At 34.9% G+C, this 17,191-nt stretch overlaps 2 protein-coding genes across 3 annotated transcripts; both read right to left on the bottom strand.

Annotated features, from left to right (window-relative positions):
- Positions 1–8,659: 8,659 nt before the first annotated feature.
- On the bottom strand, positions 8,660–11,723 carry LOC109154982 (probable leucine-rich repeat receptor-like protein kinase IMK3). Of its 2 annotated transcripts, XM_019302722.1 has the most exons (3): positions 10,691–11,723; positions 9,638–10,618; positions 8,660–9,509 (listed from the first exon to the last, which is right to left on the bottom strand). In XM_019302722.1, exons 1-3 carry the CDS (start codon positions 11,292–11,294, stop codon positions 8,923–8,925), a joined length of 2,172 nt encoding a protein of 723 aa, XP_019158267.1. In that variant the 5' UTR covers positions 11,295–11,723; the 3' UTR covers positions 8,660–8,922. The 2 variants fall into 2 exon arrangements, with proteins under 2 accessions (XP_019158267.1, XP_019158266.1); XM_019302721.1 differs by having other exon boundaries at positions 9,638–11,723.
- A 3,933-nt stretch (positions 11,724–15,656) lies between these two features.
- LOC109154999 (PRA1 family protein B3-like) lies at positions 15,657–16,758 on the bottom strand. The gene has a single exon (XM_019302739.1). It carries the CDS (start codon positions 16,625–16,627, stop codon positions 15,980–15,982), a length of 648 nt encoding a protein of 215 aa, XP_019158284.1. The 5' UTR covers positions 16,628–16,758; the 3' UTR covers positions 15,657–15,979.
- Between the last annotated feature and the right edge of the window lie 433 nt (positions 16,759–17,191).

The following is a 17,191-nucleotide window of genomic DNA, read 5'->3' as shown; positions in this document are numbered from 1 at the left end:
TTATATTAACATTTGATATTTTTTTGAGTGGCCTTCGTTCACTCCTGATAGAAAATTGTATTAGTGTAATAGTGTTGTTTTGTCATGTTTGTTGTAGTTATTTCATGTTTTTTAGAAAAAAAAAAAATGGCTATTTTAAAGTTATCTATCATAGACTCAGTTAATTATATTAGTGTCATGATCTTTGTCTTGCAAATATAGTTGATTATATACGGAGTAATATTTAGTTGAAATGTGATTAGTATAATGATATTTATCTAATTCAAATGTCTTGGTGATAAAGCAATGATCTTGAAAGTCAACTATCATTAGGTGTCCATTGGAAAATGTTAATTACTACTACTATTATGTTTTATAGCGTTTGTGAATAAATTCAAGAATTTTTTTTAAATTTTTTTTTATTATTATTAAAAAAAGTTTTAAGCTTTAAACTGCTCAAAGTAGCTTTTTCGATTGAGTTTTTGAAAAAGTCATTTTGCATGTAATCCGTTATTAACTAACAGTTAATTTACCAAAGATCTCTCTACAATTAACTAATGTGATCAATTAGTCAAAACCTCTAACCTAATCAGCTAAAAGTTATTTACCAAACACCACCAAAATCTAAAAGTTTTCATATATCTTAATCTTAAATTTGATAATTAATACATTTTTTTTTTCAAATTCAAACAAAATTTAGTTAAGAGAAACTTTGCAAAATGCAAAGACAAGTTACCTTAACAAATTAACAATAATGTCTCCTATAGTGGGTAGGCTGTCAAGAAAAATTCACATTCCCTTCATTAATTTCTATTTATCTATCTTTAAAATTATTTAAAAAAAAAAAAAAAAAAAAAAACTGTCTGTACTGTTAAGTTAACGGCAAGAAATTGTAATGGACAACCGTTAGTGTCTTAAAGATGAAGCAATATCTATCAGTCAAAGTAGGGATATAGTCAATGTGTAGAGAATGTGTTGATTGTTGAACAATAAATAAACTTCTCATCACTTCTAACCACCCATAATTTTATGCAAATAATTCCGAAATCTTCTAGAAACACAAAATTTGGGTATTTTCTTTATCAAATTGACGAGTTTATTTATTCTTTACAAATATTCTGGTAAGTTTTAGTGTAATTAACACTTCTAATTATCAATTGATATCTCTATCAATCCAATGGTTGTAAGAAACATAACTTAATGACCCTGTTTGGTAACCTAGTTAGCTTATCAGTTAATTTTAGTTTATTTGATCACTATTAGCTATTTGACTTGGTTAAACAATTCAGGCCCGTATTTTGACTTGGTTAAACAATTAACAATCAAAACGAGTGTTTGATTAATTAGCATTTTATAACAGCTTATTGCTCCAAAATGCTAAAATTCAAAAAGCTATTCAAAACAGTTTTTCAATCAACTGTTTGAAAAAGTCATTTTACAAGTAATCAACTATCAATTAATAACTAATTTACCAAACACTTTTCTATAATTAACTAATGTCCTTAACTAGTCAAATTTATTAACACAATCAGTTAACATCTATCAGCTATTTACCAAACACCCCATATCTATTTTTGGTAAACTAATGAGAATGGTGGTATAGGTATTAATTTGGTTCTCAATATAATAGTGATCTCATGACAAAGTTAGCTTGATTGTTTTAAAATAATAATAATAATAATAATAATAATAATAATAATAATAATAATAATAATAAAACTTACTCAGATGCATATGGTTCGAATTATTATATTTTTACTTTTACATCACTGAAAATCTTATGTTATTTAAGAATGTCGAAAGATCTAATTATTAAGAATATGGTAAAAAACGAATTACAACATCATTCTCAGAAATTTCAATTCATGTGCTTTGAAATTAAACAATATCATATAATATTATTCTTGTCTCAGTTTACTTGTTATGTTTAATATTCATTAGTCAAATTAACTCTACTTTATTTTTTTTTAGTATTTTTTAATTTTTAAATTTGATTTTTTTTTTGTGTAATAGTACTTTTAATGTAATTGCTAAATATATAAATTTAACTTTACCTTTTTTTTTTTTAGTATTTTTTAATTTTTAAATTTAATTTTTTTTTGTGTAATAGTACTTTTAATGTAATTGCTAAATATATAAATTTTATATCTTACGAGTACTTAACTTAATATTATAAAAAATAAAATTATAAATTACTTTGTTCAAGTCATGGGATGAGGAGAGTATTAACCTTAGTAACTTGAAATTTCTGAACACATATAAAAGTTTGGCTTTAATGATAAGTATGTAACGAATTATAGTGGGAAAGTCTTTACTTAGTAGTTGAAAATGTTGAAAAATAATAACTAAAAGTGATAGATTAACTATTACTCCGTATTATTGTTTAGAGGGCTAACAACTAGTTAGCTGGTCAAAATACACATCATTACTTACTCTTGTTCATCATTGTCTTGCTAAAAGTCCAAGAAATTACAGATAATTTAGCACTAAAGAGAAGCTTACCAAAGTAATCAATTACTATTATCTTAGATGATTTTTTTTTTTTTTAATGACGAGAGAGCTAGGTAAATCATGTTCCTTTGTAATAGTTATCAAATTATACAAAATAGGTAAATCACACTATAAAAGAAAAAAGTGTCATTTCGATAGATGAAGCATCACTAAAAAGCATTTCAACTTTAAAATATAAAACAATTAAAAAGAAAAGGGAAAAGGGTCAAATAAGCTCTCAAACTTTATTTATAAATTAAGCCCCTAAATATTATAAAGTTGCAATTACACTCATAAACATGTCATTTTGATGCATTGAAGCCCACCAACCAGTTAATGACCTGTTATTACAGGTCACTAAAATTCCGGTGACCTTCTAACCCACTCCAGCGACATTCTGATTAACTCCGGCGAATTTTCGGTCAACTCCACCAAAATTTAAAGAAAAACACTGAAAAAAAGTGACCATAAGCTGGGCTCTGCGTTTCCAGACTGGGTTTCTTCTACTGCACCGCCGACGCTTGGCTCTGCGTTCTGGAAAAGCTCCGGGCCGTCGAAATCCAGTGCCCTCTCGACTCGGAGCTCACCAATAAAGTCTTCACTTTCCACACCTCCACCAAAAATTTCTTCAGCTCCGTCGAGGTCATGGAGGCCAACCAATATACACTCGTGAGAATTGCCGGAGGCATGTGACTTTTGGTCACTTTTTCCAGTGTTTTACTTTAAATTTTGGTGGGGTTGATCGGAAATTCGCCGGAGTTAATTGGAATGTCGTCGGAGAGGGTTAGAAGGTCACCGAAATTTTAGTGACCTGCAATAACAGGTAATTAACTTGTTGGTGGGCTTCAATGCATCAAAATGATATGTTTATGGGTGTTATTGCAACTTTGTAATGTTTAGGAGCTTAATTGACTTTATAGATAAAGTTTGAGGGCTTATTTGACCATTTTTCCCAAAAGAAAATGAATTGTCAAGGACTTTTGTAGTTTTATGGTGTAGACGTGAGATTATATAAAATTGGGCTTGTTTGGCAATCAGTAGTTAGCGATTAGTGGTTATCAGATAGTGGATTGTATTAGCGGCTTTGACCAACGAATTTTATTAGCGGTTTGTAAAAAAATATTTACAAACCGCTATTTTACCAAACATACATTTTGATGTTTTGACATGATCAAAATGTCAAAAATATCGGATTCGCCATTTACCAAATATGACCGAAATGTCTCAAAATGGATTTCATCACAATGTATGATTTGTATCAGCAATGGGTTGGGCCCTCGGCTTAGAAGGGACTTCGAGGGCAATTTATATCGTGCACCAGGGTGTGCACAACACTCTGCGTCCTGGTGCAAAGCGACGTTGTTTTGGAATTTTTTTTTTTTTTTTTTTTTTTTGGAATTCCGCTTCCTCTGTCGATTGTTAATTTTCTTTAAAAAAAATCTCATGTTTAAAAAATGTACATAATTGTATACTAAAATGTACATAATTATATATTAGAATGCACATAATTGTATAACAAAATACACATACATTTTTTGAAAAGATAATACACATAATCTAACATAATACATAAAACACATAAACTTTTAACATAATACACATAAACTCTTAACATAATACACATGAATTCATTGTTTCGGATGTACATAATTGTATAAAAAAAATGTACATAATTGTATAAAAAATATACATAATTATATAAATAAATGTACATAATTGTATACCATAATGTACATAATCGCGTCAACTTCCTACACAACTTCACAAAACGACGTCGTTTTGGGAGACATGGAGCGCACAGTGTTGTGTGCGCCATGGTGTAGGGTATAACGATTGGTCTTCGAGCTTGATAACCAAGATGTGAACATTGTTGAACATATAATATATAAATGAGATAAAGTACAAATAAACCATTGAACTATTTGGGAAACAACAATTAAGTCATCGAACTCAAATAACCCCTAAATAAGTCATTGAATCCGATAAAAAGAGCAAATAAGCCATTGAACCAGGATTAAAAAAAAAAAAAAAAAAAAAAAAAAAAAAGGCAATTAACATTTGTAATAAGTTAACTCCAGGTTTTTGTTAATTGTATTGTCAAATGTTTATTTTATTTACGTTTATTATTATTATTATTATTATTATTATTATTATTATTATTATTATTATTATTATTTCACTGGATCTTCTATTTTGTCTGGTTAAGATTTGATTTATTATTATTTATTATTATTATTTTTTTACTGAATCTTCTATTTAAAAAATAATAAATAAATAAATTAGACCTACAAAACTATTTTGTTTTATAATTACTTTAAAATATATTACTATGTAGGTGGATTATAATAATAATAAAAAAAAAAGTAAATAAAATAAACATTTGACAATCCAATCAACAAAAACCTGGAGTTAACTTGTTAAAAATGTTAATTGCTCTTTTTTCCGAGTTCAATGACTTATTTGGGAGTTATTTGAGTTTGATGATTTAATTGTTGTTTTCCAAATAATTCAGTGGTTTTGTACTTTATCCCTATATAATATATATGTGCAATCCAATTATCAATTTAGCATTTTAGTTGAGATGAAACATATCTTTCAATTTGATATCAGAGATAATAATCACATGCCAAAAGTCATGTCCGTTAATCGGAGTAATAATTATATTTGTTCAGTTATTCTAATTCAATAGATAATTTTAAAATGTCTCACACCTAACATCTATCAGCATATTTTGTTGATGTGAAATTTGGCCAAAGTGGACACTGTAACATTATTTATTCTTCAATCAAAATTTTGGATTATTACCATGACTTTTTAATGCAAATGTAACTTTAATTAGCAGCGATTAGCACTATAATAGACACCTCTCCATATATCATTTTTTTCATCTACAAGCATTATTGACCAAATCAATCATTATCATCACCCATCCATGTAACAAGACCATTTTGTTTCTAATATAAATTTTTTTTTGGACTGCATAGCTTCATTAAAAAACATCAAAAACAAAAACTTTATAACACACCAGTTTAAGAATGTTTTTTTTTTTTTTTAAAGTTACTGGCTCTATTACATTGTAGTATCTGTTCATATACTTTCTCAACCTACTGAAACACAAAGAACCAATAACGCCTCCACTGAGGCTTGGACTCATAATCTTTCAAATGAAAGTCCAACCCGGGTACCATTAGACCACATAGTCCTGGTCACCAGTTTGAGAATGTAAATAAACAAATGTCAATGTAATTGAAAGGTCGTAATTTCACGACAATAGAGAATTATTAATTTGTAATGTAAGATCGATAGTTTCCTAATAATAGAGATTCCAAAAAAAAAATAAAAAAAATCATGTATACGCATTCATCTAATTAATCATGATCATCACCACCCAAGTTATATAAACCAAAAGGGGTGTTGGACAAATAGATGTTAGTTGATAGCTAATAGCTGATTGATTTAGCTAGTAACTAATACTTTCTATTACATTTTACATATCATACTTATTATTCATTAGTCAAATCAACACTTTTTTCTTTGTTTATTTTCTTTAATATTGTTACTTATTTTTAAATTTGACTTTTTGTGTTCAATAGTACTTTTAGTGTAGTTTCTAAATATATAAATTTTGTATATTAATATTAAACTTAATATTATGAAAAATTAGATAAAAAAAAAAAAAAAAAAAACTTCAGTCAAGCCTCGGTAATCGAATCATACACACAAAATGGGGCGGAGGGAGTAGCTTATTGTGTTAGTTGGTTTGACCAACTGAAGTATTAGCTGGTTATAGAAATGTGTGTTGGTAAATTAGTTGTATACTATTACGGAGTAACTAATTACATATAAAATGACATTTAAGGACATGAGTTTATTGTATTATTTTAAATTTAAAATATAACAAATATTGTCTCTTAAATACATATGTTTTGTCTTTCTCTCTATCTAACCTTTTTCCAATGAAATAAAAATTAAGAGCGCAAAGTATACTGGCAAGGTGAGAACTTCAAGACTGACGGAGTGATTTTTGATTTATTTCCTCCGATAATTCTTAAATTGGAACTTTAAAGATATAGAATTAGTTTAGCGTAAATTAAGATATATAATGTATAAAAAAATAAAATAAAATAAAAACCAAACATAAAGATAGCGAGAAAAACACACATTTATTTTGTCTTACTTCATATAGTCTTATTATATGTTTTTTTTGGGTACCCACATTAAGATTTAAGAGAGAGGCAACGTTAGGGGATCAGGGGATGGCAACTAAATTGTAACCGAGTTGTAATGAAACACTAAATACTCAATCAAATAGCGACATGTCACGAGGAAAAATTAGGCGTGAGCAGTATTACTCTTTATATATATATATATATATATATATATATATATATATATATAGTTTACAAATAAAATATTTATTTAATATTTAAAAAGATATGCATCACTATAAAAGCAACCTCATTTATGAATTTTGGAGGTTTTTTTCAAGACAAAAAAATAAATAAATAAATAAATCATGGACTAGTTGTTGAACAAATGGGAACATGAGTTTTTTTTTTCTACTACAAATTCAAGTTTTTTTATGGACCCCAATAGTTAGAAGGAATTGAGAAATAAATTGCAAAATGTGCGTGAAAGATATTGCGTCGTGCCCAGCTGGACGCGTGAAAATCATATTTTGTTTTTCTATTTTTTGCTTTTTTTTTCCCTTGCTCTCTTTTTCTCTTTCCTTATCATATCTACCGTTTTTTCCCCCTCCCTCCCCTTTTCTCTTTCCTTGTCATACCTACAAAAACCCAATAAAAAAATAATTATTGTTGTTGCTCTAATGTTTGTTAATAATTTCATTATTTATATATGATAACTTTATCAAGACTGGATCTACCATAAACTAGTTATGAATGTAAAGAATGAGAATAGTAATATTATTGCTCGGGGTGCTAGGCGTTAAAGAGTATATACAATGTCCGAGATACTTACACAAAGAATAAATAAATAAATAATAAATACTATAAAAAGTAGAGACCAAAAACCACCCAGCTAGGGGTGGTGTAGTGATACAGCGATGTCTAGGACGGAGGCAGGACTGTAAATAGTGTAGAAGCCCCTCCAAATGGTTTGCCTTCTACACCATTCATGTGTCTCTTCTCTCTCCCTAGCTTCTTCCCACGCACCCATGTTGCCACCTTCTCATGCCTTCACCGCCTCTTTACCACATGCCATACAGCTAATGCCGATGCCTTCACCACCACCCCCTGGGCAGTGGGGCACCACTCCCACCAGCCATGCCATGGCAAGAGGAAACTGGCAAGGCCTCCTCCGACCCGGAGTGGATTCTAGCCATTCGGGCGCACCACTTATGCCAACCACGCCGCTGCTGAGCGCCGACCTGCCATGGGCAATTTTAGTCCCGCGGTAGTGGCAACTTGCCCTCCTTATCCTTTCGGTCCAATCAACGCCACCTGTCACTTGGGCTCCCATGTCTTCCTCCTTACTAGCTCACGCAAATTATGCTGTGCAACCGTGTGCACCATGTACCATACATGGTGCACACGGTTGCAAAAACGACGTCGTTTTGAGTAAAATCGTGCGTCCCACTTAAAAAAAAAAAAAAAAAAACAGGTTCGATTCCCGGCAATAGTATTTTTTTGTGCATAATTTAAATTATATATCCACAAATTCATAATTATATATCCCCAGTGAATGAATAACACAAAATCCAGAATGAATGAACTAAATATCAACAATAAATGAACTAAATATCCACAAATTCATAACTATATATCCACAATAATTCATAACTATATATCAACAATAATGCTATTGAAGGGAATCAAAACTATTTTTTTTTATTATTAAATGGGACGCACGTTTTTAGTCAAAACGACGTCGTTTTGCAACCGTGTGCACCACAGCATAACTATTGACTAGCTCATCAATAATCCGTCCTTCTTAAACCACCATTCTTCTTTACCACTCTTTAGGCCAAGACTTTCTTAATAAGATAGCCCGAGCTGAGGCCCATGGCCCCATTAATATAAATTAAAGATAATAGCCAATGATTTTTTTCTTTGTTTGCAAAATGTATATACAAATATGAAAGTAGACATCATAAATCATAAAAAATCAAACACATTTAAATGTTCAAATTGCAAGACTTAAGAATGAAAGAATAGTTACATGTGCCTCCTAAATCCTAATACATTAGTGTGATAAAGGCACAAGAAAATTTTACAACAACTCAACAGTGATGCCATAGTCTAAAATAAAGACATTACTTTTCTCTTTTTAAATTTTTTACCTTAATTTCATTCTTACAAACTCCAACCTCGTCTTCCTATTTTTGGACTACAACGTTACTGTTTGATGTCATATGGCATCGTCTGATATCTCCACCACTGTAAGACTAATACAGATTCGACCCGAGTCGGGAAATTGAGGCAAATAGAGCTCTTACTCCCTTGTTGAAGTAGGGGAAGGACTGAGTTCTTCCAGTTGCTGGAGGACCTGCTGAGCTTCAGGTCTAGCAGAGGGGGAAGGATGGACACAATGCAAGGCTAGCTTCAATGCAGTCAACAGCTCATCACCGATAATCGACGCATCGTTCATCAAATCCACATCGAAAACTTGATTGCTCGATTCCTCTTTCGCCATCGAGGCAACCCATCGAGGCAAATCCACGCTGTTCATCACCTCCCGGGCTGGAGACTTCCCCGTGAGGAGCTCCAGCATGACGACTCCAAGGCTGTGAACATCGGTCTTCCTGTTGGCCTTCTTGAGCTTCGACAGCTCGGGAGCCCGGTATCCAAGACCTCCCGAAGTCGCAATCGCGTTCGCATTTGCAGCTGCAGTCATCAAACGAGAAAGTGCGTAGTCTGCAATCTTGGCATTCGTGTTTTCGTCTAGTAACACATTCCCGGATGTGAGATTCCCGTGAATGAGCTTCACATTGTTGTGAAGGAACACCAAGCCTCTCGCTATTCCTTTAGCTATTCCCATTCTCGTACCCCAGTTAATTGGTGAATCCTCGGGCCTACGAGCTGCAGGGTGCAGAAAATGGACCAAATTATTTCGGGGAATTAGTATCAAAGCAATAGAATCAATCCCAAACAACTATAACAAGCTCAATTGACAAAACGAGAAGAGGCGATTAGGACTTTAAGCTTACCATGAAGAAAAGTTGCGAGACTCCCTCTAGGCATGTAATCGAAAACGAGGAGTTTCTCCCCTTTGGGACCCAAGTAGTAAGCTCTAAGAGCAAGAATGTTTGGGTGCCTGATTTTACCAAGAGAATTGACTTCACTTTCGAATTCTTTTGGGCTTACGGTGAACCTTTCTCTCAACCTCTTGACCGCAATTTGGTTGCCATCCCCTAACGTCGCCTTGTACACTGTCCCATAAGTGCTCCTCCCCATTATATCAGCCGTGGCACTTAGAAGATCATCTGCAGTAAAAGCCTTACTCCCTTGAAAACGAACGAGCTTTCCTGGCGTCTCTCCCGCTTCCCCGACTTCCCCACTACCCTTTGCTACCCGGGACTGGCCTTCCTCAACTTTGGCTCTTTTCTTGAACAAACAGCACATCAGAACGCAACAAATCACGAGCAATATGACAAGGAGCACCCCTGCAGCTACGAGAATAATGTTTTTGGTGCGTTGTCTATGACAACGCCTTTCTAGATTCCCCGGAGAGGGAGCTATTGAAGAAGGACACGGAGTTGAACCATTGTACCCACACAGCCGAAGATTACCCACAAATGCACTCTCGTTGAACACCTTAGCAAGGCGAGCAGGAACACGACCCGATAGGTTGTTATACGACACATTGAAAAAACCAAGGCTTGGTAGATCATCAAGGGAAACCGGGATTTCACCGATGAAGTTGTTGTGGGATAAATCTAGTCTCGTAAGGGCAGAGACATTTCCAATTGTAACAGGAACACTACCAAAAAACTGGTTATTACTCAAGTCAAGAACCGACAACTTCTGCAATCTGTATATCGAGTCCGGGATTAAGCCACTTAACTTGTTGTGATCAAGCGAAAGCTCTTGAAGCCCACTCATATTCCCCAGCGAGTCAGGAACCGAGCCAGACAAATCATTGAAACCGAGAACAAGGAAACTAAGGGACGAGGATCGAGTGAGATTCACCGGGATTGAACCAGACAAAGAATTGTAGCTAAGATTAAGCAAAAAGAGCTTAGTTGAATCCCCAAGATTAGGTGGGATTGAACCAGACAATGAATTGTTACTAAGATCAAGTGTTTGAAGAACAGGACAGAAGCCAAGTGAAGCAGGAATGGAACCCGAAAACCGGTTATTGAAGAGCTGAACACCTCTAAGATCAGGCAAGAACCCCAGAGAAGTTGGGACAAGCCCTCCAATGACATTATCATGGAGGCTTAGTTTCCTTAGGGCTTGAAATTGGCCAATGTTTTCACTGATTCTACCCCCTAGCCCTTTGTTTGGAAGGTCAATCACAATAACTTGGCCTTGGGCACATTTAATCCCAACCCATCCACCAGAACAGGCACCATATCCACTACCATTCCAGCTTTTCAAGAACCCTTCTGGGTCAACAAAATCATGCTTTAAGCCTTGAAGAGCCTGGTAATCATTTTGGGTCACAAATACACCATCCCAAGCCTGGGTACAAACTAACTGAACCCTACACATTAACAGCTGAAACAAGAACACAAATTGAGCATAAAGAAAGAACCTTTTTGACTTTGGGCACCTCATTTGAGAAGCATCCTCTCCTTTCCATCTCAAAAACCCAAATGGGTATTTGCAGAACCCAATAACATTCTTCCTTGGAGCTTCCATGGCCACTAACAAGCTATCTGCAGCTTCTTGAAAATGCACACAAAAAGACAAGGAAATAGATTAGTATGTACCATGAAGGGGAAATTCCAAAGGAAAGAGGAGTTCATCAAAGTAGAGAGCCCAAAGGGATGAGGGTTTCTTTGAGAGAAATGGATAGAATGAAAATAGAGCCAAAGTGGAGGAATCTAAGTTTTCTTTAGGGGGACATGAGCATTGTCAAGTGCCAATACACTGCTCAAACTCACTTTTCTTTCTCTTTCCCATTCTTGGTTTACAAAAAAAGATTAGCAACCACCTTATTATAATACTAAAACTTTTTGTCACTGTTTTTCTGTGTATTTACTGTGGGATGTCAGAAACATATATTGTTGTGGATACTAATTTTCTAGATTCCATTTTGGTCATCCGAGGTTACCTCGGTAATCATTTCCTGCTCTCCTCTCTCAGGCTACTATATACTTATTTATTGATAAAAATTCAACTTCTTTCCCTCTTTTTTTTTTTTTTTTTTGGAGCAAACACTCTGAAGGTAGCTTGAGGAGTGAGTCAAAGTAAGGACTAAACTAAGAACAACTTTATTTATAGTTTTTTGTGGTTTTTTTGTGGAGTCCAATATAAGGTGAAGGATAGAGAAGTAGAGAGAATGTATTTTAAATCCGGCAAAAGACTGGTTTTTTGTAGGCCCCATCAGAGAAGAAAAAAAACGGAGGAAAGAATGCTGACATACAGCGCTCAGCTTGGCGCGTGCACTGGCGCATTTAGGCACTATCTTTTTTTTTCTTTGCCTTAGAGAACAGATTTTTCCTTCTTTTTTTTCTTCTCTCTCCTACTTGGCTTCTTAAATACTGTGCAAAAAATCAACTGATGTAGATGCTCTAAGAATAAATACCTAATGTTGTAAGGTGTGCGTGACCGCGTGGGATGAGAGGTAAGTCATCAGAATTACGTAAATTAAACTTATAATAATAAAATAGTAGACAAATTCGACAAAGTATTCTAACAAATTAAGTCTTTTTTTTATCAGCAAAATATTCCCTCAACTCGTAAATACACATCATCTCATCTATATCCATGGGTAATACAAATTTAGTCTTTGTGTCTTGATTATAAAATCTTTTACACATTCAAGAATCAAGATAGGGTGCTTTAAAATACTTTTGTCAAGTAGTAAAGGTGAAAAGGGGGGGCATTTATAGCATGATTAGCAGTAGAATTTTGTTGTATGAAGAGTAGAATAATTGAAGATGTTGCTGCATGAGCTGATGGAGACCACATATGCGGTCCACGCTTTGAGTGGTCACGCCAATTAAAATAGTCAACAACAAAGGACCACGGCAATAATTCCCCTCCACACTTCATTTGTCTCCCAATTGATTACAATTTATTTGTTTCAAAAGATACAAGAAGTTCAACCAATTATTTTTAAATCTTATTATTTCTAATAACACCACCCTAAATCACTCATATTATGTCACCCTTTTTAACGATGAGACTCCGAATAATATCAAAATATACTAAAGATTTGACGGAAGTTGTTCAACCCATTGTAAACTCTATAGTGATAAATCGAGCTAGAGGTTAGACCATCAAGAGTCCAATTTTGTTTCCTATATACATGTGCAACCACTCATAACCAATAATCTCCCACCACCCTTTTGAGCAACGAGACTCCACAATGATAACATAATATGTTGAAGACCCAGCGAAGACAATTTAACCCATCGCAAATCTTGATCATGATGAATTGAGCTAGAAGTAAGATCATTAATAGTTTTGTTTTGTTCCCTATATACATCTATAATATGCATTTCCACTACCAAGATATTTCTCACTTATACTCCAATTAAAGTGATTAGGACGTTATATATTTTCTCTATGCAACTACTCTGATCTGTCTCAAATAAAATTTAAAAAAAAATTATTTCATTCTTTAAAATTATTTTTAATAATTGGAACTTTTTAAAAATATATATATTTTAATAGGAAGTAATTTTCATTGGACAAAAACATTAATTGACCATTAACAGTTGATGTTGGATGCTTCCTAAAATTGGGGTTGGCTCATTTGCAACCACCAAACAAGCCTAGGCTATAGCATTAAAAAGAGAGGGGGCAAGGAGTGAAGAATGACAGTGTTGCCAACTATATAAAAAGCTGTTTTCACATACTATAGAAACACTGATTTTGACCCTTAACTGTTGCCACTGCCAGTGACCTGCACTTGAAGTCCAGTAGAACACCAATCAGGCATCAACCATATTCCAACACAGCTTATTGACTGCCAAGAGTAACACTTCTATGGGTTTTTTACCCCCTACTTTAGTCTCAGTTATTTTAGAATTTTGACAATTGGATTTTTTATTTTTATTTTTAATGTTCAAATCATCATTCTCTGTAGTTACAAGACTTTTTTCCAAGGGCTTCTGTCAAATACTAAAGGTGACCACATGTGCAAGCAACACACGTGAGTTATTTTTCCAAATTTTGGTCCCTATTGTTTGCTGTCTTCTGGTATATTGTCCTTATTCCACAACCCATAGCTAAATCCAGTAGGTAGGACCAGATTTTGACAAATTATACCATGGATCAAGATACCCTAATTCAAAAATAACCTTCAAATTTTGTACCTGCAGTTAACGTATTCTATTAAGTGCATACACATAACATGTTAACCAACATCTTATACTCTTTTGTGTTTGCAATTAACATAATTTGTACATATAGTTCACAATTTGTGTCTGTAGTTGTTATGTTTTGTGTCTTTCATTTGTTTACAACTACAGAAAGTGTTAACTGCATGTACAAAATGTGTTAACTACATTGTACAAAGGATGTGTTAACCGCAGGTATAGAATTTTTGGACTAGGGTTCACAATGCAATATCAACCCTGGTCCATGATATAACAATTGCCAAATTTTGGGGTGGGGGTGGGGGTGGGGGAAGAACCCTCCATTTCCATCAAGATATGCCCTTCCAAACTAAAACCCTCCATTTCTTGTCAGTTCTCAACTGTTTCTTTTGGTACATCATTTCATCAAGAAAAGACATTCTCACATTCAGAATTCAACCAGGCCCATCACATGAAGAATGCATTGAAATATCAAGATCCATTACCATAGATCAATTGGTTGCAGGCCCATCACAGACTCAAAGGGGTTGCTGCATCATGTAGTTCTGTCAACACAACTGTTAGAGTGTAGTATTAGGAAGCCAATCAAGGCTTAACTTCTTGGAAGAACAATTTCACCATATGAACAGCATCCACTGTCTTGGCACAAGGATAAGTCGTGCCGTTTTCAGAAAACAATCAGCCACCACAACGATGGAGTCATGGTCTCGAATGGTTTTTGGCACCCAAGTACAAAGTCCATGCTTAGTTCCTGCAAAGGGTTATGAGATGAGGAATTGGGAGAGACATGTGAAGGCCTGTGTGATTCTTTCCCTTGGCCATTTGACATTGGGAAACCAGAACTGCAAAATCATGTGTAAGACAAAGCCACACAATATCTCTCTTCTGCACCTGCATTTTTATCCTGCCTAAACTAACTTCCACCATGTAATTCCCATGTGACCAGAACAGTGGTATTAGTTTGTGACTCTAAGTAGTAGGTCATCCAATCCCCGTTTCCCTCAAATGTACCCCCAAAAAAATAAAAAATAAAAAATAAAAAAAATTATATCCACAAACCATGCTCTTAGAGTAGGTTTACTAAGCTAAGACATGTGACTAGAATTATCACTATCATCATAGTATATTTATGTTTTACACTTCATGCATGTTCTTCGACAGGAAGGAAATAAATAAAAAGGTATTCTTAGCTATAACAACTCAACTTGGGAATGAAGTTTGTTTCCAAGGCTGGAAGTGTTAAAACCTAGCCTACACTTGCATTGCCACACAGATAAAGAAAAGATCTCAGACACTATAGACTATAGTGCACCAACAATGACACACCAATTGATTGTGAGAATGCAAGCAACACAAACAGAATAAGATTAGCACATATAATATCCTAAGACACTCCAGCTAAGAAATTCAAAAAGAATGGGCTTTCAGAAGAAACCATTGCATAATCTCTCTTTCAATGTAAATTTTTTCAACTTCTAGTACTCATGCAAAGAACTTGTTACAGGTCTTGCCAAACAACTTGTAAAATCATGAACTAAAACCCAAAGGGCACTATGCTGTGTCAACCCTTTATGTTCTTAAATATCTTGAATTGTTCATAATATTATTCGAATTCACAGCAAGCTAGATAAGAAATTCGAATTGAAAGACTGCATTGCTGAGTTCATTCACTCTTAGGGCCATAGAAGCAAATACATATAATAGAGAACAGTATGACCCATGGAAACATCAATGAAATGAAAGCCAAGACCCAAGATTCATATTGAAATGTAACAATTAACAGATTGCAAACTCCATCAGGAAAATCAATGATTTAATGATACAGACACAGGAAATCAAAGATAGCAAATGTATATAGATCTAAACTAGGAGATAACAGATTCAAACTAGATACAGAGTATCTAACGAATTTCTGCAAAATCAGTGGCTATTTCTCATTTTAATATCACAGTTCAATCTGAGTAGGTAACCAAATTAACCACGTATGTGTAGAAGCCTTAACGAACCTCCTTTGAGTTTCTCCACTTGAATGAGATCTAATCAGATGCGATCTGATTACACGCGAGTTGCGACGGCTGGGGCAGCGGCAGCGGCTGCGGTGGAGGCCGCACCGCCGAGAAAGGAGAGGAATCCGGCGTTGGCTGGCTCCTGATCGTCAAGGAACAAGTCCTCCGGCATCCTAAAAGCTCCATGAGTACACACGAGAGCTAATCCGACAAGGAGAGCGGAGATGAGTAGCGATCCGACGCTAGTGAGGAACACAACAACAATGGTAGACACAACTAAGATCCCGAGCGTTTCACGGTCGGAGAAGGTGCGGCCGAAGATGACGACCGGCTGATCCGACGGGCGGAAGAGGTAGAGGAAGAACCAGGCGGCGAGGAGGGCCAGGAGAACGAGGAGAGACAGCGGGTGAGAGAGGAGCGAGAAAGCGAGTACGGCGGCGAGTAAAGTAACGTAGTTGACGCGGAAGTATGAGAAGTTCTTGCGCACGCGCGAGGCGGCCTCGGAGAGAGTGTCCGGCCGGGAAAAGGAGGTCCGATCCAGAAGCTCCGACCACGGGCGTCGCAGAGACAAGCCTTGCCTGATGGAGGAGGAAATCCGGGAGATGAACGCCCGGAAAGCTGGAGTGGAGATTGCCGTCTGAGCTTGGCCGGCGGCGGATTGAGGAGCCGAGATCGGAATCGTCGCGGGTGAAGCCATCTTTGTGTGTTCTCTGAATCTCTCTCTCTCCTTGTGTAATCGAGGGTGGAGAGAAGAGAGAGACGGCCGACTCAGACGTTAACAAGTGCGATTCTTTTACTGGGGCCGGAAACGAGTGTTAACCAATTATAAAAAGGAGTAAGCCAATGTCGGTCCAATGCTCAAACTTATAGCTTAATCCCAATTCCCCAACTCATACGATCCACCGTCATTTTGCTGCAATACTCTCCCTAAAGATAGATTTGAGAATGATTGGAATATTCGTTTAGGTGTATAACAATCTACTTTCTTTTTTTTTTTTTTTAGTAATAATGACTTTATTACAATATAGTATCTATAAATATTTTCTACTTTCACAACTTAGTAAAGCACAAAAAATCAATATTTTCATTGGGGTTCAAATATGTGACTTTTCATTTGAGAAAATCATATAGGTGTTATTGAGTTACAAACTACTTGACTAATAATAATTTATTTGTTTCACCGCACTTAAACTAATTTAGGACAATTCAAATGGGATACTAGTTAGGTAATATTTAGTTGAGATTTTTGTATCTTAGTATC

This window comes from Ipomoea nil, unplaced genomic scaffold (genome assembly GCF_001879475.1).
Source record: "Ipomoea nil cultivar Tokyo-kokei standard unplaced genomic scaffold, Asagao_1.1 scaffold2662, whole genome shotgun sequence".
Classification (NCBI taxonomy): domain Eukaryota; kingdom Viridiplantae; phylum Streptophyta; class Magnoliopsida; order Solanales; family Convolvulaceae; genus Ipomoea; species Ipomoea nil.
The sequence above is the reverse complement of the archived record's forward strand: the minus strand, read 5'-3'. Positions and strand labels throughout refer to the sequence as shown.

What these genes read in the sequence shown, in the direction of transcription:
- LOC109154982 (XM_019302721.1), bottom strand. Translation starts at nt 11,294, where the DNA reads ATGGAAGCTCCAAGGAAGAATGTTATTGGGTTCTGCAAATACCCATTT. An exon ending in TCTCGCAACTTTTCTTCATG is followed by an intron (nt 9,510 to 9,637) that starts GTAAGCTTAAAG and finishes TGCACCCTGCAG; the next exon opens with CTCGTAGGCCCGAGGATTCA.
- LOC109154999 (XM_019302739.1), bottom strand. Translation starts at nt 16,627, where the DNA reads ATGGCTTCACCCGCGACGATTCCGATCTCGGCTCCTCAATCCGCCGCC.